Here is a 21,761-nt window from a genome sequence, read left to right on the forward strand (position 1 = left end):
GCACTTTTGAATGATTGAAACATTGATTCAGTGTATTCTTTTCTTTCACTGATTAAGATTGTGCATGTTACTGATTCATCTGTTCTCCATTTGATTTCTTCTTGATTTTCTCTTAATTGTGTTCACCATTCCTTGATTGGAATTGCATCAATAATATGAACATTTTGGTAATGTATATATGATATTGACCAAATTTGAATATTGTGCAAATGTACATATGAAATGTGCATATGAAATGTTTTGCTTCATGTTTTATGTAGTAGTGTCATAATTTTGTACTGTTGAGTTTTTGAATAATTGTGTATATATTGGATGTCTTTTTCGTCAAACTATAATGTTTTGTTTGAAAATGAATAATTCATAAGGTATAAATAAAAATACCATACAAATCCTCAATCAATAGGTGATTTGTTACTCCAATTAAGGAGACGTTACAAAGTATTTGTACGGCCAGCACTACGCTTTTTCTAAGATTTACATATGGTCCAGCTGCCCGTACGTCCCAGGACCTAACTCCCTGTTTACAACAGAATGACATTACAGACTTCAGGAGGCAAGTCAAATCGCCTCAACTGTCCCCGCTCAATCTCCACGCATGTAGGTTGAGACTGGACAGGTTCGGGTGGAGGACCGTACCCTGCTGCTGCGACAGAAGTTCCTCCTGAAGAGGTAGACGAATCGGAGGATTGACTGACATGCTGAGTAGCTCAGGATACCAGTATCTTCGTGCCCAGTCCGGAGCCACAAGGATGACTTGGGCCCGGTCTCTCCTGACCTTCAGCATTCTGGGTAGAAGTGGTACAGGCGGAAAGGCGTACGACAGGCCGCAGCTCCACTCGCGACGAAAAGAGTCTCCGAGCGAGTGCCGCCTTGGAAATTCCAATGCGCAGAACTGATGACATTGCGCGTTCTCTTCGGTGGCATAGATCTAACCAAGGCTCTCCCCACTGCTGAAAGAGGCCTTTTGCCAGGTACGAGTTCAGACGCCATTCGTGATCCATCATGCACCGGCGGCTGAGTTAGTCCACCCTGGCGTTTAGGGAACCTGCCAGGTGTTGAACCACCAGGGTGATGCCCTGATGTCCCAGGCATGTCCAGAGGCACAGAGCCTCCTGACAAAGGGTCCACGACCCCACCCCACCCTGTTTGTTGCAGTACCACATGGCAGTGTTGTTGTCCGTGAACACCTGCACTACACTTCCCCAGACAGAGGGAAGGAATGCCTTCAGTGCAAGCCGGATCGCCCGCAGCTCCAGAAGGTTGATGTGGAGCCGGGACTCCGCTGGAGACCAGAGGCCTCTGATCTCCCTCTCGCCAATGTGGCCACCCCAACCTTGGAGGGACGCATCGGTCACTACCACGTGCTCAGGTTGGGGAAGGGAGAGAGATCTGCCGATGACCCACTTGCGGTTCGTGAGCCACCATTGCAACTGTCTTGCAGTGCTCTCCGAGATCCGGACGTAGTCTGACAGGTTGCCCTGATGATGTGCCCACTGAAACATCAGGTCCCACTGCAGAGCCCGCATCCGCCACCGGGGCGTGATGCACCAGAAGGATGCAGGAGGCCATCAGCCCCAGGAGCTGCAGCGTCAACCCGACCGAGACTCGGGATAAAGGCTGAAAGACCGGAATCAGAGCCTGAATATCCAGAACCCGCTGTTCGGGGGGGATAAACCCGAAACTGCGCTGAGTCCAGAACTGCTCCGATGAAGAGGAGCTTCTGAGAGGGGCACAGGTGTGACTTCGACACGTTGATAGAGAACCCCAGCGAATGCAGGAGGTTGGCCGTAGTCTGGAGGTGGGAGACGACTGTCAGGGGCGAGCCCGCCTTCAACAAACAATCGTCGAGATAGGGGTAGACTGAAACCCCTAATCTGCGCAGATGAGCTGCGACCACCGCCATCACTTACGTGAACACCGTGGGGCGCTTGTAAAGCCAAAGGGGAGCACGGTAAACTGAAAGTGCTCGTGGCCTACCGTGAACCGCAGGTAACGCCAGTGGGCCAGCAGGACGGGGATGTGAAAATACGCGTCCTGCAAGGCTAACGCTACCATCCAGTCTTCTGGGTCCAGGGCAGCTAGGACCTGAGCTAAAGTCTGCATCTTGAACTTCTCATTCCGGAGGAAGCCGTTGACGCTCCTTAGATCCAAGATAGGGCTTAGGCCCCCTTTGCCCTTCTTGGGTACCAGAAAGTAGCGGGAATAGCAACCACAACCTATTTCTGGCCCAGGAACGCGCTCAACGCCCCCCTTGGCCAAGAGGGCCGTAACTTCCTCCTGCAGAAGTTGCAAGTGACCCCCTGACATGCGGTGGTACTGCGGTGGCATGCCTGGAGGGGTCGCCTCGAAGGGGAGGGAGTAGCCCCTTCGGAGGATTTTACAGCACCCACCTGTCCGATGTGATGGAGCGCCAGTGGAGGAGGTGATGGAGAACCCTGCCCCCCACTGGCGTCGAATGGGCCTGAAAGCTCGGACTAGGTTGATTTTGAGGCAGATGCTGCAGGAGCGGGTACGGACTGGCCTTGCCTGTGTCCCCACGGCGGTTACCACGTCCGCGACCGCGTTGAGGTGGATTCTGCGGCCTGTGGCTAGCTGGACGTGAGGGGGCGCCCCTTCCTTGGCCACGAAAGGCAGAAGTCTGCTGGGGTTGGCTGAGGCCCGTAGCCCTGGAGTCCTTAAAACGTTCCAGCGCGCTGTCCGCCTTGTTGCCAAAAAGGCGACGGCCATCAAAGGGCATGTCCATAAGGGATGCTTGGACATCGCCCGAAAAGTTGGCAGATCTCAGCCAGGCGTGGCGGCGAACCGCCACCGTCGTAGCAATCGCTCTACCTAGCGAGTCCATGGTATCCAGTCTGCACCAAATTTAGTACAGTGCTGCGTCCCTTCCCTCCGCGAGGGCTTGGGTTAGCTTTGCCTGGACCTCCGCCGGGCACTGCGGCAGCACTTCTGCAACCGTATTCCACAAGGAGTGGGAATAACGGCCCAAAAGGCAGGCGTTGTTGAAAGACCGCATCCCCAAACTTAATGAGGAGAACAGTTTCTTACCGAACTGGTCGTACCTTTTGGATTCCCGATCCAGAGGGGCAGTCGGGAATGCGGTCTGGGAGGTTGAGACCTGGATCACCAGACTCTCAGGGGTGGGGTGAACGGACAGGAAACTGGGGTCGCCCGGAGCCGGGCGGTGGCGTTGGGCCACGTTCCGATCCACAGGGAGGCCTGTGGAGGGCTTGGACCAGGTGCCCAACAGAACGTCAGTGAGGGCCTCGTTGAACGGCAGGAGAGGCTCCGAGGGGCTTGCCTGCGGTTTGAGGACCTCAGTGATGAGGTTAGTCCTCACGGCCGTGACTGGGCGCTCAAGAGCCAAGGCCTTGGCTGCCCGAGTCACCACACTGTACGCAGCCCCCTCCTCCGTAGCCAGGGTAGGAGGGGAGACAAAACCAGTTTCGGGCAAAGTGTCCAGACCACTGGCATCCCCAAGTTCGTCCGCCCAGTCCTGACTTAACTGGCACTGCAGACCCCTCCCAATCCCCCTCGTCATCCATCTCCTGGAGGTCAGGAAGAAATGATGGAGCCAGATCGTCGGTGAAAGGCTCACCTATCGGCGTGGAAGACTGTGCCAGTCCGACGCCGGGTACGGAACGGGGTGGGGATCGGGGACGACACCGCCCGAAGACTGCGCCAGGGGCGACACCCTTGGTGACGACACCGGCGGAGGGGTCGTAAGGTCGACCGGCGTCGACACGGATCCAGGCCTGGTTCCGGAGGAGCTCTGCGGCGCCGGGACCGAAGTCGCCGACTGCGCTGAAGCCGCCGGCCTGCCTGGGCTCCCAGACGGATCCGCGGGGCCCGAAGGCACCTCAGCGGAACCAGACAGAGGGAAGCGCGACCATATGGCTGTGAGGAAGGCACTGATCTCCTCCGGCGTCGCGTTAAGCCCAGGGACCGGCGGGTGTGGAGCTGGACGTGGCACTGGCCGAACCCCCGGCCGCATCACGCAAACATCGGGGGGAGTCAGAAGAGCGATGTCGCTTCTTCAACTTCTTGTGCCTAGACTTACCTGAGGACTTTGAGCCAGACGAGTGGTGTCGACTCGCCGAGCTATGATGACTGTGGCCCCGCGACCGGTACCTCGAACTCCTCCTAGACCGCGACCTTGAGCGGCGCAGGACCGACTGCCGGATCTCGAGTCGCTTACGGGACAGCTCCCGCCTAGCTTTGGACGTCAAGGCCCTGCAGGCGGGGCACGACTTTTCATCATGGTCGGCCCGAGGCAATAAAGGCACTGACAGTGGGGGTTGGTAACCAACATCAGTCGGTTACAGTCGTCGCAGGGCTTGAACCCGGGCATCCCTATCGGCACCGGAGTCGACAAACTACTCGAGAAGATCCAAAACAGATCGAAAAAAGTTAGTCTAAAAGTGACTAAGGAGTACTGCTCTTCCCGGATCTGCGCTTGCTGGCGCGGAAAAAAGAAGAACGGACATCAGCGAGGGTGGCGTGTAAGTACTCCGACTACGTCATCCCGGCAACCACAACACCAACGACGGACGTGGAGCCGCAGACGACGCCTATCGACGCGCAGGGGTACTGCTACGTAAAACTTTCCGGATCCAGTCTGACGCTTGGGGATATTCTAAGGTAAGGAATCTAACACTAACCGGTTTCTTTCAGATAGGTGTTTTAAAGAATTGATTTCAATTTTAAGGGTTGCTATTACATGTATGTCTGAATTTAACCTTGTTGCCATTGTGTCGGTGAAGAACAGCATGACCCGGAAATATTTTATTACAGTGTATGTAGTCTGTTCTAGGATAAAGTGCCAACTCATTCTTCTACAATTTCTTTTAAATGTTAGTTTCTAGATGACAATCTCTGTGATGTTCTTGCACTGATGCAATGCGAAAATAGGTTGTTACTTATATAGCACTGTGCTACTTTTTGAAAATCTGGAGACAAAAGTACAAAGTGTCTTTGGTGGTTAAATTAGACAAAGACAATAGTCTATGTCTGGTATTTTTATTAACACCTTCAATGGCTTCCGTGATGATCTCATGTGGGTATGCTCTCTTTTTTTTAATCTCCTGGGGTTTTTCAATTTCCCTAAATTGCTCTTGTTCAGAAGAGATCCTCTAAATGTGTTAAACTGAAAGTAGGGTAGGCGTTTCTTAAACAAATCTTGAAGAAAACTGAAATTATAACATTTGTCTTGTCTGCTTGCTTTTGAAAAACTTTAGTACAGATTATCCTATTTTTCAAATGAACAAGAACATTTAATGTGAGTTTTTGTTACTCGGTTCCATGATATTCTGTATTAAAAGCTTGTGTGTGCTACACCGGATCATAAAGATGCCATCAATATATCAAAAACAAATAATCAACCCGTCTGTCCATCTTGTGTCACTGTAAGCATGTTCCTCCTCAAAAAGACTCAGCGATGTACCATTCTTTTGTAGGTAGAAATCATTAGTCCAACTGAAGTAACTACAGCATGATGCAAAAAATGTAATCCTTCTCCCCATAAAAGTACCTGGCTCGGATGGGATTCCCATTCTACAACCTCTGTACATAGTGTGTTGTCAACAATGGTGTATAATACCATTGTATAGAGCATTTCAAACACATTCACCATAGAAATCTTAATAATAAAACATCAGTAGTCTTTCAAATATGACATCATGCTTTGTACTATCGATCGGAAAAAATTCGTTAAAATACTCGCCCACGGGTGAACAAATTAAGCCACACCCAAAAACAATGGGGCACAACTGAGAATCAGTTAAATATTTCTGAACTTTTGGCAAGATATAAAGTCTAGCTTCCTGAGGATGTTTGGATTGCAAAAACTGCTTCATCTTGTCTGAAATCCAATCAAGTTGCTCTGCTCTTTTCAATATCCAGTCTAGGGTCTCTGGAAATTCCATTGTTAGATCGCCTTCCAAGTTAATTTATATGTTGGAGTCAATCACATATTGTTCGCTTGTCTTCAGCAATACTCGGAGTGCAGGATCAGCAGACAACCTCTTTTGTCAGCAATCAGTAAATATTCTCGTTGGTAGACAATGGCTGTAATGCTCCCCAGCCTTTTTGACTAAAGTAGTTATGATTATTCATTTTGTTAAAGTACAATTTCTCTCGATCACTATTGAACAGTATTTCTAAACGGACCAGTGTTTTGTGAGACGTGGGTGGCGTGAACTCGCTTTTGGGTTTGAACCCTTTTTACACACTTTCTTTGGGATCTGGCAAACTCGTTCCTAAATTACTAAACTAATATTTCAAGCAAACTCATGAACTTGAAGAATGAAACATTGATCTCAAACTTGTTTGTTTTATATGTGGGGACAAAGGATACTCCCTTAGACAATAGCTTCATTTGAGGTTTAGCCATTTTGGGGATGGAAAGGTCTACATAACTTCCAAAACTCCTCCTCTCTTTCTTTGTCCTGTCCGATCCTAGTTTTTCTTTTCAATTTCTGGTCTCATTTGTTGGCAAGCTTATGGACTAAGAAGAGTCCATTCTGAATAGTTGGCACTTCCACACCCACATTTTGTGTGTCAAACACAATTTGTTTTTTTGAGATGCCGTAACCTAGCACACCTGTGGGGCAATGTCCACACCACTCCTAAAGGACTGGAAAAGGGACATGGATTCACGCACGATAGCCGAGAAAGTGATTAATGAAAGCTGGGGGTGGCTTCAGAAAGTGGGAGAGGGTCTGGGGCAAGTGGAATGTTTACAGAAGAAGCCCCTGCGCGCCCCCACTGCAATAACCATCGAAGCCACCAATCTCTTGGGCAGCACGACGGACATGAGTGGTGGAAAAAAGTACCAGGGGGTGGGGAGTGAGATCATTAATGGCAGGAATGCAGTTTGTTCCCTCATTATCTGCATGCAGAACTACTTGTGGTGTACTTCTTTACTTATTGCTTTCTGTAAGCTTAATAAAAAGACATTAAAAAAACAACTGAAACCAGTAATAGGAGTAAGTGTCTAATCTATAATTTATCAAGTTTCTAAGGTGACAGGAGTTTATCATATGCTGGTAGACCTCTAGAAGGTAAACAGATGTGACCAATACATTTCATTCAAAATGGAACGTCTTGCCAGAATCATTCCTCTAATTCCCTTGAACCATTTGTTGGCCCTTATAGATATGTGATAGTTTGCTATAGGAATGTTGAAATAAGCATCTATCGCCAGTGATTTCTGCGCTTCTGCATCCATGATCGACACTGGCAGTTCAGAATAATGACAGGCGGCTTTCTAACTGCTTCATTAGTCTTCACAAACATAGAGGCACTGTTTGCAGATTACTTCAACTCCAAGGGATTCCAATATACACCCACATACACGACTGATTAATGTTCATCATAGACTACAACAATACTGTTTCTGGAAGTGACAAAGAGGCCAATTTAGAGGTCAGCTGAAGGCCACTCCTTCAGAAACTTTTCATCCACTGCCTCTGATCTCACAATTTCTCTACAAGATTCAGGAGCAGACAGCAGAAGAGATATTGATGGCACCTTATTAGTCACAGAGATTTGTGTTTCCTCTTCTAATGTCTCTTGGTCCTTCCTTAGTGGATTCTTACTCTGTTTCCATCTCGACTCAAGACACTCCAATTTGCCTTGGGTGAGAAGACTGGAAAGTTAAAACAAAGACTAGGGACATAGAGGTGGTGCCCTGATTACTTATCTGTAATCTTCATTACACTTAGTACTATTGTCCCAGTCATTATGATCCGCCCACCTTCACTCCTGCTAGGCCTTTGCTGTGGCTTGGAAATTACAGGAGGTGGCAGGGAATGCAAGCCCAGTTAGGGCACCCAGTTTTGGTTGGGTGGGACTTGTATTTTTAGCACTCCAGATGTTTGCTGTCTCGGAGGTGCGACGCACCTCAAAAGTCACTGGAACAAGCATGGGTAGAACGAAGAGTAATAAAGATTATCGTTAACTAATCAGCCATTAAACCTTTGCTTCCAAACTTGTGAATACAGACTTTATTAATATGTATGGACTGCCACAACACTGTACCGCTTTGGCCACCATAAGTGTGGCAGGGTATGCTCAGACGGGAGTCCCTTGCTCACTTTGCCACTAGATTCAAGGAAGCCGGGCTGAAGACGGCTAATAGCCAGAAACCAGTCCTCGGAAGCTTTTTTTCCCGGTCCAGGGAAGACATGGCTTGGCAGTTCGGGCTGGACTGTTCCCATGAGGCACAGGGTCAGACTGATTTGCATAGGGCCATGTCTGAACTGGGGTGGCAGAGTGAGCTAAAGAACGGTGATGGATTAAACCCAGATCTTTCGACTGGGTGTGAGTGTTTGATTGATTCAGATGCTCTGTCTATTACCACCCCCTTTTGTACCACAACACTGTACAGCAGCATAACTTAGAGCAACTTTAAAACTTGCGGCTAATGATTCTCTCTGTCTGAGACCCTACGACACGGGGCCACCTCTCCCCCGCCTCACTCTTTTATTGTCTTTCTCCCTGGTCCCTCTTCTCCCTAGCCTGTTGGGAGGGCCTTCCTACTCTTGCCTGCTTTGCGACTCGCCGCCACCCCCACCCCCCCAACCATCAGGTTTGGATTGTGGGGCCTCTGCCAGGGGTGGTGTGGAGGAGGGGGACTCTGTCTGGGACCTGCTATATGTGATTGAACATACTGTGTAGCAATGAGCAGACCCACTGTCTCATTTCTTTGTTCTTTCTCTGAGAAAACGCAATAACAAGCATTGGCAAAGCCATAGGTCTAGCCTTTAGGACCTTATAAGTGTTTAGCCATGCAGCAGATTATCCTGGGTGCTACAACATCTGTTATTTCACGAAGAGCAGGCCGCAGATTCCTTAGCGTAGAATTATCCCTAGGTGCCATACTGGGTCTGGAAACTTTTCTACAGCAATACCTCTGCGAGTCGGTAGAGAGTGTTGAGCGACTCAACACCCTCTACCGGGTAGATGCAACATCAGAGTCCATATAAGCCCTCCCCAAACGCGCTGATGCCAGTTTTTTCTGTGACTTCTTTCCGTACTAAAACGCAGAGCCACATATAGAAACTGCTATTGTAACAGTGTGCCTAAAAAGAAGCATCTTATTGTAAAACATTTATACAAAATATTTTCTTTTTATCCATGAAAGGCATGAGGGTGCATAGAGGTGATCTGTAAGAAAAGGAAAATCAGTGTGCAGAGTCAAGAGGATGGGTGAGTCGGTAAGGAATCTGCAGCTAGATCTAGTCTCTACCAGATAAGGCATTACAGAAGGTAAGTAACGTGTTCATCTGATGGAGATATCTAGCCGCAGATTCCTTACGACTGAAAGAGATACCCAAGAAATACCATCCCGAAGGAGGGTCTGCGAACAGATTCCAAGAAAGATCCCAGACTAGGCCCACCGGTCTCAGTCCAGATGTCAGGAAGGGAGGGGAGGAAGAAGGCAACCCACCAGAAGCATTGTGGAGAACCGTGTATGGAACCAAATCCACAACCGAACAAGAACATGGGAAAGATACCATGGCAAAAGAGTAAGACGAGTTGGGAAGAACACTCAATATGAACATATTACTACCACGACCCCCGCAATATCAACCAAGTAACATAACGAGGCTGAAGGCCAAGGAAAATATCTAAAACTACTGAGTCAAAGCTATGAGCCACAGAAGTAATTCAGAGAGTACCAACTAATAGTTTAAGAAAGGCATTGAGAGCAATAACAATCGTGGAAACAGACCATCACGTGTGTTCAGAGGAAACACCTAGAGATGAAAGGAATTTCTGGGACTATGCCATGCAGAATCCGGAGGGCATGGGGGGAGGGGGAGTGCAAGAATGCCCGCAAAAAGACTCTGCAGCCTAGAAGAGAGGCAGGGGTACATTACTTACGATTTAGATACCTAATAAAGGAAGGTATTTTATTTATTTTTTTGCAGAGTTTTATATAGCGCGAACTAGAACCGAACCGAATCAGTTATCAGAGCGCTTTACATAGCACCAGTTACGTTACATGAGGACACACATTTTTTATTTTTTTTATGCACGGGGAGATTAAGTGATTTGCCCAGAATCACAGGGGGTTTTTGACGTCGTTACCGAGACTCGAACAGAGTTCCCCAGGTCCGAGGTCGAGCGCCTTAGCCGTTAGGCCAACCCCTCTCCCCTTTACATTTATAAAGTTACGGAGACGTTATACATATGAACTGCAGTTTAAAAAAAAAAAAACTTTAAGAAATTCACTGAAAAAACAAAGGTTACAGTGACTCCGGTTTCATAGGTACAAAACCAGAGAAATTCAGCAGTCCTAGTTAGCTGAGCCCACTATAACTTGCATCCCCGCAATGCACTGCTTATGATCTCACATATTACATTACTTATGAAATCTTTAAATGACATCACTGGTGACATCATCCAACGACTGTTTTTAAAAAGTTGGTTTAAAAATATATATATATATATATATATATATATATATATATATATATATATATATATATATATATATATATCTCCAAGATGCCCCTCTGGCAGAAACGCACACGGACACTGCACTGGAACAAGTCCTTTTATTGGGTCAAATGCCACCCATATGCAGACAGCATCTGCAGCTTCGTCGATAACTCCTGACGCGTTTCGAAGCAATGGCGCTTCTTTCTCAAAGGCTCGACGTCATCATGTTTTGCACAGGCACACCTCCTTTAAGGATTCGAGATAGAGTCACGCCCTCTGATGGACAGGGAATTCTGGTTCTCGTAGTGTGTCAGTTAACACCCTGGATGGGTGCAATAAATTTTGCCGCTTCTGCACATTTAAAGCCCTCCGATGGGCCTCCACATATCGGTGCATTAAAATCCAAGGGCAATGTCTCACAAAAGAAGCCGGGTTGAATACCAAGCCCCATGACACCCAGTCCTCACGGGTTGGTGCGCTTCTCGCGGCAAGGGCTGCCGCGTGTACATAAAGCTCCAAGATGCCCCTCTGGCAGAAACGCACACGGACACTGCACTGGAACAAGTCCTTTTATTGGGTCAAATGCCACCCATATGCAGACAGCATCTGCAGCTTCGTCGATAACTCCTGACGCGTTTCGAAGCAATGGCGCTTCTTTCTCAAAGGCTCGACGTCATCATGTTTTGCACAGGCACACCTCCTTTAAGGATTCGAGATAGAGTCACGCCCTCTGATGGACAGGGAATTCTGGTTCTCGTAGTGTGTCAGTTAACACCCTGGATGGGTGCAATAAATTTTGCCGCTTCTGCACATTTAAAGCCCTCCGATGGGCCTCCACATATCGGTGCATTAAAATCCAAGGGCAATGTCTCACAAAAGAAGCCGGGTTGAATACCAAGCCCCGTGACACCCAGTCCTCACGGGTTGGTGCGCTTCTCGCGGCAAGGGCTGCCGCGTGTACATAAAGCTCCAAGATGCCCCTCTGGCAGAAACACACACGGACACTGCACTGGAACAAGTCCTTTTATTGGGTCAAATGCCACCCATATGCAGACAGCATCTGCAGCTTCGTCGATAACTCCTGACGCGTTTCGAAGCAATGGCGCTTCTTTCTCAAAGGCTCGATGAAGTACCCTCGGCTCTTGAGGGTCCTTGGAGAATTTCCATGTCTGCATGCAGAACGTGGTCCACTGGTTAAGAAGCAACTCTCTGCAATTTAATGCAGATAAAACTGAAATGCCCTACTCCCTTCAGGCCGACTTCCGGCCCATTCCTGCGGACCCCCCATTGTTACAATTTAAGTCAGTTCGCAATTTGGGAGTCTCATTTAATGAGAAGCTGACCTTGGAGACACACGTTATTAAAACCGCAGGGAACTGTTTATCCTTCATTAGGACCCTGAGGAAAATTCTTCCTTTGCTCCCTGCTCAAACACGGTCCTTGGTAGTTAGGAGCGTGATTTTGAGCAGGTTAGATAACTGTAATTCTCTATTAGAGTCTCCCAAGTTTTTAACTGGGAGACTGCAGAGAATTCAGAATATGGCAGCCAAGCTGGCTTTGACACGCCCCCATCAGTTCTCTTCTTCGCGGCCCTTGCAGAGCTGCACTGCCTCCCTATAGTGCAGAGGATTCATTTGAAATCCCTCTGAGTTGTGTTTAAAGCACTGCATGGATTGGACCCCACACCATTGCAGAGTAAATTCTGCTGGTATGTCCCTCCCCGCTGTCTTCGGTCTGCTTCAGCTAATTGGGGGAAAGTACCTCTGATTAGAAGAGCTAAGCTGGGGTGTCAAGCTTTCAGTGTTGCTGCTGCAAAACTTTGGAACAAGCTACCCCTGGAGCCGCGACAGTTGAAAGATCTGTCTTTTCGTAAACAAATAAAAACTTGGCTCTTTCCTAGAATTTAACCTCTAGTTGTCCCAGATCTCAGTTGTCTACTATTGCTTTTTCCCTCTTTAGCGCCAGGATGCCCGATTGGTTGCAGCACGCTTTATAAATATCTTTAACATTACTTTTACATTGGGGGCCAACTAGCTCTCCTGCTACACCCCCATTAAGTCCCACACAGCTGGATTGCTGAGAGATCGTCAGAAGTCACGCCCCCTTTCTCCGTCACTCTGCAAACGCGCCTTCAGTCGCACTGCTGCTTGGGGGAAGAAGTCCACTTTAGTCCGGAGGCCCTCAGGAGAGAAAGGAACCTCATCCCACAATCCTGTTAGGAGAGCACTGCACATTAACACAGATTACCAGAGACTGGTCTGAGGATGAGAGTGATTGGCCCAGTGTAGATGCATTTACATCAGACACCAAAAAGAAGGTACGACTCACGACAATGCCGACCCCACCGAAGGAAACAGGAGCATACAAGGCATCACGCTTACCAGATGCAGCAGCATGGAGAGGTGTCCAAGCTCCAGTCGGCCCTTCGCATGCGGATCTGTGATCAAGAAGGAATAGACATCTCCTGATTTGTCTGCCACGAAAATCCGGTCCTCACCTGCAGTCACTGTGAGAGCTGTGCACCTTCGCACCACAAACCTGCAGTCGGAAGAGAAACCAAAGGTTAGGGCTGCAGCGAGAAAGAACAAAGAAGTAGCCAAGGAAACATCTGGGTGGTCTATCTCAAAGTCAAGAAGCAGAGAGAAAAATTAAACTACCAATGGCCATGCCTGCTGCCCACGAGGATTAAAAGCATCATCACAGTGCCATGGATTTCACATTATTATTCATTGAATTATGACCTCTGACTGCTGCTGTGTGATAGATGAATGTGATGTGAGGTTTTCCATGTTTTTTCTTCATGAAACTTTTGTCCACAATGTTTGGGTGTTTGCATAAATGATATGTATAACATTTTACTGACATCAATTATTTAACTTGTGTCACAAGCACCAGGTGAAGAAGCACACTGCCTATTGAGCAGTCGCTCAGCTGTTCCAGGGGCCTCTGTGCACCAGATTCCAGTCCACATTGTGGCTACATCGAGCTCCTGTGATTGTTCTTACCGCATCTATTTACCTGCCACATCAAAGAGACATACACTGTCTGAATTTTCTAGTTATGATCGATTGTAGGGAATGAACATTTACTCATCGTGCGTCATCTCATTGGAGACTGAGAAGCATATTTGTTGAGAGAAGCTCAATTCCTCTTATCTTGTTCATTTTCCTGAATTTGTGCAGGCGATGATATTTAGCCCTCTGAGCAGTGACACTGTTCTAGAGTGGAGAAGCTTGCGCAGCAAAGCACATACAACCATGTCTGAGCTTCTAGAGAGTAGGGACCATCAGCAGACTTTCACTCAGAGGATCATAACAACCCAACTGGGATATACACCTGCAATCACAGTCAGAAATTAGAACGCACCGTGCGGAATTTTTAAGCTTAACTCACCTGGCAACCGTGGGTCAGTGGATTACTCATCCCTACACTTTACCTTGAGTAAATGTGTTAACACTAAGATTCTCAGATAAACGCTATTAGCAAAGTCTAGATGAGACAGGAAATGTGTTTACATACCTGAACTTAAGTGAAAAGGAGAGACAATGGATCGGGCATTTCAGTCTTTGCAGTTAAAAGAAAGAGCCTTGTGTGACACTGGAAATCTGGGGTTCCTATTAAAACCAGAGTCTAAAAGGGCCCCATGGTCACAAACTATTGATGAGAGGACCTGCACATTGAACTGAGCATGCGGCCAAAGATTAGAAGTCCACATGTCTGACTAATACTGAATGACCAGGATTATACGAGTTTAACTTTAGGAAACGGTAGGTCACCAAGCTTCCACCACTACCCTAATGCGCAATATATTGAGATTTCCAGTGCATTCACGCAAGACTTCAAGTGATGCAAAACAATGTATCCAGGAGTTTATCAAAGTCCACTGGTGAATGCATATTTAACAGTCCTTCAATAGTCAAATCCTGTGCCTGTAAAAACATTAAGTCCGGTGGTTCCAACCATCAATAATTTAGGGATATATATATATATAACCACCAAAAAGAAATTATACGCGCACTACAGGAATTTGACATTCGTCAATGTCAATGCTTTATTCCACCATAACTAACGTGTTTCGACCACCAAGGTCTTGATCAAGACCTCGGTGGTCGAAACACTTTGGAGATGGTGGAATAAAGCATTGATGAATTCAAGCTCCTGTAGTGCGGCGGATAATTTCTTTTTGGTGGTAAAATGTTGCAGAGCTTTGTTCCACCCTAAACGCCTGCACCTGCAGTGTTGCATGCTGTAATTGAGCCAATTGGTGTTGAATTCAAGAAGAGCTGTGCAACACATTTAGGGCCTCGTGCTCTTCCTCATAGGCTGCATACGTGAAAATAGCAAAATGTACCAATTTATCCCCTCATTTAAATGAAATAGAAGAGGAAGATATTTGAGAACTCACAATGTTTCCTAACTTTTCTTTCGAGAGCACTATGTAGGAGAGTAGGATCTGCTTAACATGGTTACCTACACTTTTTGCTGGTGTTTCGCTGTTTTTCAACTTTAGTCTAGCTGGGGCCCTGCAATCCAGGAAACCAGCCTAGCTGCTTCCTCTCTAAATTGATTGCATGTACTTTAGGTACACTCCAGATTGGTTACTGGGTTACCCTGGTGAATCCCTAGTATATGGTACTATGGGTACGAAGGGCATAGGTACCCCAGAGGCCTACCAGGGGCTGAAGCATGTATTATGCCACCCCTGGGAAGCCTTCCAAAATGGCACCACAGGTCGGCTACTGCAGCCTGGGTAAGGTGGTGCATGCACCCCTTACTAAGATATAGGTTACCTATAGCTACATTTAATCACTGACACATATAAACCTATAAGTCACTCCTATGGCAGGCCTTATCAATCCTGATGGCAGAGTGCCTTGTTTTGTGTGAGAGGGTGCCCAAGCATGAGCTGAGCCCCTCTGTAGCTGGCCCCCACCGACGCAAGACGACCCGACAGACCTACGACGACGCCGCCCTCAACGCACTCAATGCCGGCCGGAACACCGCCTGCTGCCGGGCCACCCCGAAACGCTTCCACGGACCCTTCACCTGCACAGCCTGCAAGTTTACCTGCCTCCGAACATGCACCGCGCCCGCCAAGCCAAACCCCAGCAACCATCTCAAGTGCATCCTGCTCAACACCCGCTCCGTCCACAGACACGCCGTCGAACTCTGGAACCTGCTAGACACTACATCACCAGACGTCGCCTTCCTCACTGAAACATGGATGAACGCCTCCTCAGCCCCCGACATTGCCATCGCCATCCCGGATGGATACAAGATCATCAGGAAGGACCGCGTCAACCAGACGGGAGGAGGCATCGCCATCGTCCACAAGAACACCATCCGCATCACGACCGACTCCAACGACACCTTCGCCGCCGCCGAGCACCTCCACTTCCAGATCCACACCGACCCAAAGACGACCCTCAGAGGAACCCTCCTCTACAGACCCCCGGGACCACGCACACAATTCAGCGAAGACATCACGGACTTCGTCAGCCCTCACGCCCTCCCCTCCGCCGACTACATCCTCCTAGGGGACCTCAACTTCCACCTGGAGAACAACAAGAACCGCAACACCGTCACCCTGCTGGACAACCTCGGACTCAAGCAACTGGTGACCAACCCCACCCTCTACGCCGGCCACACGCTTGACCCCATATTTTCATCCAGCAAGCACATCTCCTTCAGCCACTCCACCGGACTTCACTGGACCGACCACAGCTGCGTCCACTTCAGCTTCAGAAAAACCACCAGCCACCACCACCCGCAACAGGTTCCTCACAGGAGCTGGAGCAAGATCACCGCCGACCAGCTCACCGCCTCCCTCAGCCAGAACCCACCTACCAGCACACCGGACCCCAACGAAGCAGCCCGCAACTTCACGCAATGGCTGACCGCCTGCGCCGACGGCCTCGCACCACTGAAGAACCCCCCCTGCAAACCCAGAAGCAAGAAGGCCCCATGGTTCACCGACAAACTCCAGGACTCCAAGAAGACCTGCCGCACCCTCGAGAAAGCCTGGCTCCTCGACCGGACCACTGACAACATGACCGCCCTCAAACACGCAACCCGCAAGCACCACCAGCTCATCCGCACCACCAAGAAGAAATCACTGAAAGATCGACTGGACAACAACGCCCACGACAGCAAGGAACTCTTCTGCATCGTCAAGGAGTTCTCCAACCCCAGAACCAGCAACAACGACATCACCCCTTCACAAGATCTCTGAGACTCCCTCGCCTCGTTCTTCCACCGCAAGATTGCCGACATCCACAACAGCTTCGGCACACCACCCTCGCACCCAACCGTCGAACCATCGCACCCCACTGCCACCCTCCTCACCTGGACCGCAGTGACCACCGAAGACACAGCCCGCACGATGAACACCATCCACTCCGGATCTCCGACTGACCCCTGCCCCCACCACATCTTCAACAAGGCCGACTCCACCATCGCACCCCAACTCTGAGACGTCATCAACACCTCCTTCGACACCGCCACCTTCCCGGAGAGCTGGAAACATGCCGAGCTCAGCGCCCTACTGAAGAAACCAACAGCGGACCCCACCGACCTCAAGAACTTCCGCCCCATCTCGCTCCTCCCCTTTCCTGCCAAAGTCATCGAGAAGATCGCCAACAGACAGCTTGCCGCCTTCCTCGAGACGAACGGATCCCTCGACCCCTCACAATCCGGTTTCAGAGCCAACCACAGCACCGAGACCGCCCTCATCGCAGCCACCGACGACATCCGAGCCCTTCTCGACAACGGGGAAACAGCGGCACTCATCCTCCTGGACCTCTCCGCCGCGTTCGACACGGTCTGCCACCGCACCCTAGTCCAGCGCCTCAGCAACACCGTCATCCAAGAGAAGGCACTGAAATGGATCATCTCGTTCCTAGCTGGAAGAACACAGAGAGTCCGCCTCCCCCCGTTTCGTTCCGAGGCCACCGAAGTCATCTGCGGCGTCCCGCAAGGATCATCGCTCAGCCCCACCCTCTTCAACGTCTACATGAGACCCCTCGCAGCCATCGCACGCCGACACAACCTCAACATCATCTCCTACGCCGACGACACCCAGCTGATCCTCTCCCTCACCAGAGACCCCGACACCGCCAGAACCAGCCTCCACGAAGGGATGAAAGACATCGCAGAGTGGATGAAGAACAGCCGCTTGAAACTGAACTCAGACAAGACGGAAGTCCTCATCCTTGGGCCATCACCCTCCGCCTGGGACGACTCCTGGTGGCCCCCTGCCCTGGGCACCGCCCCCAAGCCGACAGACCACGCACGCAACCTGGGCTTCATCCTGGACTCCTCCCTCTCCATGACCAGACAAGTCAACGCCGTCTCATCTTCATGCTTCAACATCCTACGCATGCTCCGTAAGATCTTCCGATGGATCCCCACCGAAACCAGGAAGACGGTCACCCAGGCCCTCGTCACCAGCCGGCTAGACTACGGAAACACCCTCTACGCCGGAACCACAGCCAAGCTACAGAAAAGACTACAACGAATCCAGAACGCCTCCGCCCGACTCATCCTAGACATCCCCCGACGCAGCCACATCTCCAACCACCTGAGGAACCTGCACTGGCTCCCCGCCAACAAAAGGATCACGTTCAGGCTCCTCACCCACGCACACAAGTATCTCCACAACCTGGGCCCCAAGTACCTCAACGACCGCCTGACCTTCCACACGCCCGCCAGCTACGATCCGCTAGCCACGCCCTCGCCGCAGTACCACGCATCCGAAGAGCCACCGCCGGAGGCAGATCCCTCTCCTACCTGGCGGCCAAGACATGGAACTCCCTCCCCATCCACCTTCGGCTGACCCAGGACCACCTCGCCTTCAGGAGACAACTCAAGACCTGGCTGTTCGAGCAGTAGCGGCCCCCTTCCCCCAAGCGCCTTGAGACCCTTCCGGGTGAGTAGCGCGCTATACAAGTATTATGATTGATTGATTGATTGATTGAAATCTATTCTCGGAGGCTGTTCTGTGATATAGCCATACCATATACTCTTAAGTGCATTATAACCTCGCAGTAAATGCCAACTTTGGAATGGCTGCATGGAAACATGTTGTGTTTGGTGTCAAACACTTTGGAATCCTACACCCCCACCCCCCGCCAGTCCTGGCGGCGGGGGTAGAATTCCACCCTTCTCGAGGGAAGTGATATTTACACACTGGTCTAACTAAGTTTAAAAGAGTCTAGGCATCACAAATTGGATGCAACAGACACTGGTCGGACCTCCTGCTGCTGGTCGAAACTCCGGCAGGGGAGCCCTGGACAATAGGTTTCCTGTCACCGGGAGGTGTAACCACCTCCCAGACAGGCTTTAGTGTATTGGGGCTGGGTGGGGGCATTCAGAGAATGCTTTTCAGACAGTGCTGGGGGCGCACTTGGGGTCCCTCTGCATACCCCAGTTCAAACCGGTTGCAGGGGCACTCGGCCCCTGCTCTGGCGCGAAACTGGACAAAGGGAATGGGTGTAACCACCCCTCATCCCTGACCCTCCCATAGGTGGGTTCCCAGTGTATGTCCAACCCCCTTTCTTAGTAGAAGTATGGGACCCCAGTCCTTAGGCCTTCAGATTATACCTGGACGAAACTCTGCAACATATATCCTGGAACTTCGACATTCTACTCGACTAGAAGACGGAAGAATCTCCCTTGGGGTCAAGGAGTGACTCCCCTGTTCAAACAGGCACCAAAAAAGTATCTTGCCGGTCTGCATTTCCAAGGATTTGTGACTCAGGACACGGACTTCCAGGCTTCTCAGAGGCCGACACGAGATCCCAGCAAAGCGGAGACCCGCAGCCCTCTCGAGTGACGTGTGACTGGAACTCCTGGACACCCTGCACATTTGCAAGTGCATCAACTTCCCTAACTTCCCGAAGTTGTGCGTTGAGCTACTTGTAGTCCAAGCCCCGAGCACCATTTGCTCCGAAGATTGTGGGCCTACACTCCATAAGTGTTCCATGGGCCCGTTTCTAGCATTTCCCATTGAGGCTCCTTTGTGATCCCTGGTCAGTCGACTGGTGGGTCCCCACGAAGGTAACTCTTCTGTTTCTTGGGCTTTCCTGGTTGCTCCAGATGTGCCCTGACTCCCCACCGAGTGGTGAGTCCCTCAGACCTTGCTGGTCTGCACCAAAGCCAATCTATGCTGTCTGCGTGGATTGCTGTTGACAAGGCGTGTTGGGTCCAATCCAGATACCGACACCGAAGCACTCGTGGGACAGCTCGAATCCAGCTCCTGGTCATTGTCAATGCCTCCTGGTCCTCGTGGCTGAAGAGTCAAGCTTCGCCTTCTTCATCTGAAAGCACCCGACATTGGTTGGCAGCTTTCCATTGCCATCCTGGTCACTGGCAAGTGACCCAGACTCTGTCTCCTCTGCTTTCAGGTTCTTCAGATCTCCGATCCACCCTTGGATCCACCCGGACACTTTTGACTTGTTCGCCAGCAGCATTTTTCAGCAGATCGCCATTGAAATCAACGATGAAACCAGACACTAAAAGACACCTATGCACCCGGCTTCCCTGGGTGAGGTAACTCGAGTACTCCGGTGCTTCCGTGGTAGAACTGCCTAGTTCTAAAGGGGCTTGCTCCAAGTCCTCTTCTAAATGTCCTTAATCTTTAAAATTCCAACCGTGACTTTGGCTGTGTGGACTTGACTTCTCTCCCAAGAGGCACTCATAAGAATTTGTGTTACAGTGTTAGTTTGGAGGGAAAAAAAGGACAGGTAGGGGGAAGAGTTAAGTGCTTCACTCTTGAAGCTTATGGGAAAAATCCAGACAGAGGACAAAACAACCTTTCAAAACAGGGACCAGTGAGGCTTTGAATAAGGGAACTGCGGAAGGTTTTGCTAGGCTCACCTCCAGCGAGCGTAAAGCCAATTTTGCTCATTGCATAGCGCAAAATCACAAACATTATTTAGGCAATGAAGCACCAAAATAATGCCAGCTGTTTATTTTTTTTAAATGTGAACAGTGCATTGTCAGGACTCTAATATCAAACTAAGGGATGAAAGGCAATGTGTGGCCCTCTGTTGATGTGTTCAGTAGTAGGTCAACATAAAACAAATGTTGTCCGTCCAGGAACAAAGAAAGGTCTTTGGCTTCACCTCCTTCCACAGTACTTCCGTTTACCCAAACCAACCCAGGCCCACAGAGTATCCTCATATCAACACCCTCACAACCCAACTCACGACTCACCGGACACTGAGACACTGCCAGACAGGATCAGTGCGGAACAGGATCAGACGCTTGTTGTCATCGGTCAGAGCGAAGTATGAGCCGGAGGAGGAGAACGCGGAGGCCAGAATTTTATCACTGCCCGCAGCCACAGCCGAAGCCTCCTCCCTTCAAAGAAAAACAGGTGCAGAAAATGATTCTTCATAAAGAGCTGACCTACAGATCAGGACTACAATATACTGCATTTATTTACGAAATGCACTACATATGCATCTAACTCAGTCAGTTCTCAATCATTCAGTGTCACTACCCCCATCTTCTCCCAGGTTTTGTAATATCTTTTTATTGACCTATCGAACTGCATTGCTAACTACCAAGGACCTCATTTACCCATTTCAATCTGGTTTCTGAGTTCCACATTCCACAGAATCAGCACGGTCATGTAGCAACGTTCATCACGGCTGCCATTCACAATCAACTCATCTACACCAATCCTCCTCAACCGCTCTTCAGCTTCTGATACAAGTCAAGTCAAGTCACAAGATTCGATACATAAAATGAATCATAAAAGTATTGAACATACTATTCATCATACCTCATAGGGTTGAAAGTTCTAATTTAAAATGCACAATTTTTCTAAAAATTTAAAAGACATAATAATGACCATAAAAGAATATACAAGACATGATTTTCACCAGAAAAGTTCTATACATGTAGTACTACCCATAGGTCTTCCTAATCTTTTGTGAAATTCTGATAAAATTTAACATGGAACAGCAGATTTCTACGGAGGATAATGATGACAGATATTCGTACCCTTCCTCATAAGTGCAAGGTTGCCTCCCCTTCAAGATTGGTTTAATAAACCGGAGTCTTGGCTCTTTATATAAGGAGCAAAAAAGGACCAGATGTAGGGTGCTTTGTCTATCCCTGTTATTACAAGGACAAGGGGGCAGCCTCTCACACCAAGCCCCTTGTTTCGGGAATGCAAGCAAAAAATGCAGAATCTCCAGCCTAAACCTTGTTAGTAGGAATCGCCATTGCACATTAAGGGTAAATGTTAGATAAAACTGAGGTTGGGGTTTACAGGCATTGTCAGTAACATTAACTATAGACGGTGG

General features: G+C 49.2%; 1 protein-coding gene across 4 annotated transcripts in view; it reads right to left on the reverse strand.

Annotated features, from left to right (window-relative positions):
• WDR4 (WDR4 tRNA N7-guanosine methyltransferase non-catalytic subunit) overlaps positions 1-21,761 on the reverse strand; it is a 127,037-nt gene that overhangs the window by 73,744 nt on the left and 31,532 nt on the right. For all 4 annotated transcript variants that reach the window (XM_078656376.1, XM_078656377.1, XM_078656378.1 and 1 more), the window contains exons 3-4: positions 20,662-20,808; positions 12,828-12,984 (exon numbers count right to left, since the gene is read on the reverse strand). In XM_078656376.1, the coding sequence (XP_078512502.1) occupies positions 12,828-12,984; positions 20,662-20,808 (304 nt within the window). The remainder of the gene's footprint in view (positions 1-12,827; positions 12,985-20,661; positions 20,809-21,761) is intronic.

This window comes from Lissotriton helveticus, chromosome 8 (genome assembly GCF_964261635.1).
Source record: "Lissotriton helveticus chromosome 8, aLisHel1.1, whole genome shotgun sequence".
In the NCBI taxonomy this organism is placed as follows: Eukaryota; Metazoa; Chordata; class Amphibia; order Caudata; family Salamandridae; genus Lissotriton; species Lissotriton helveticus.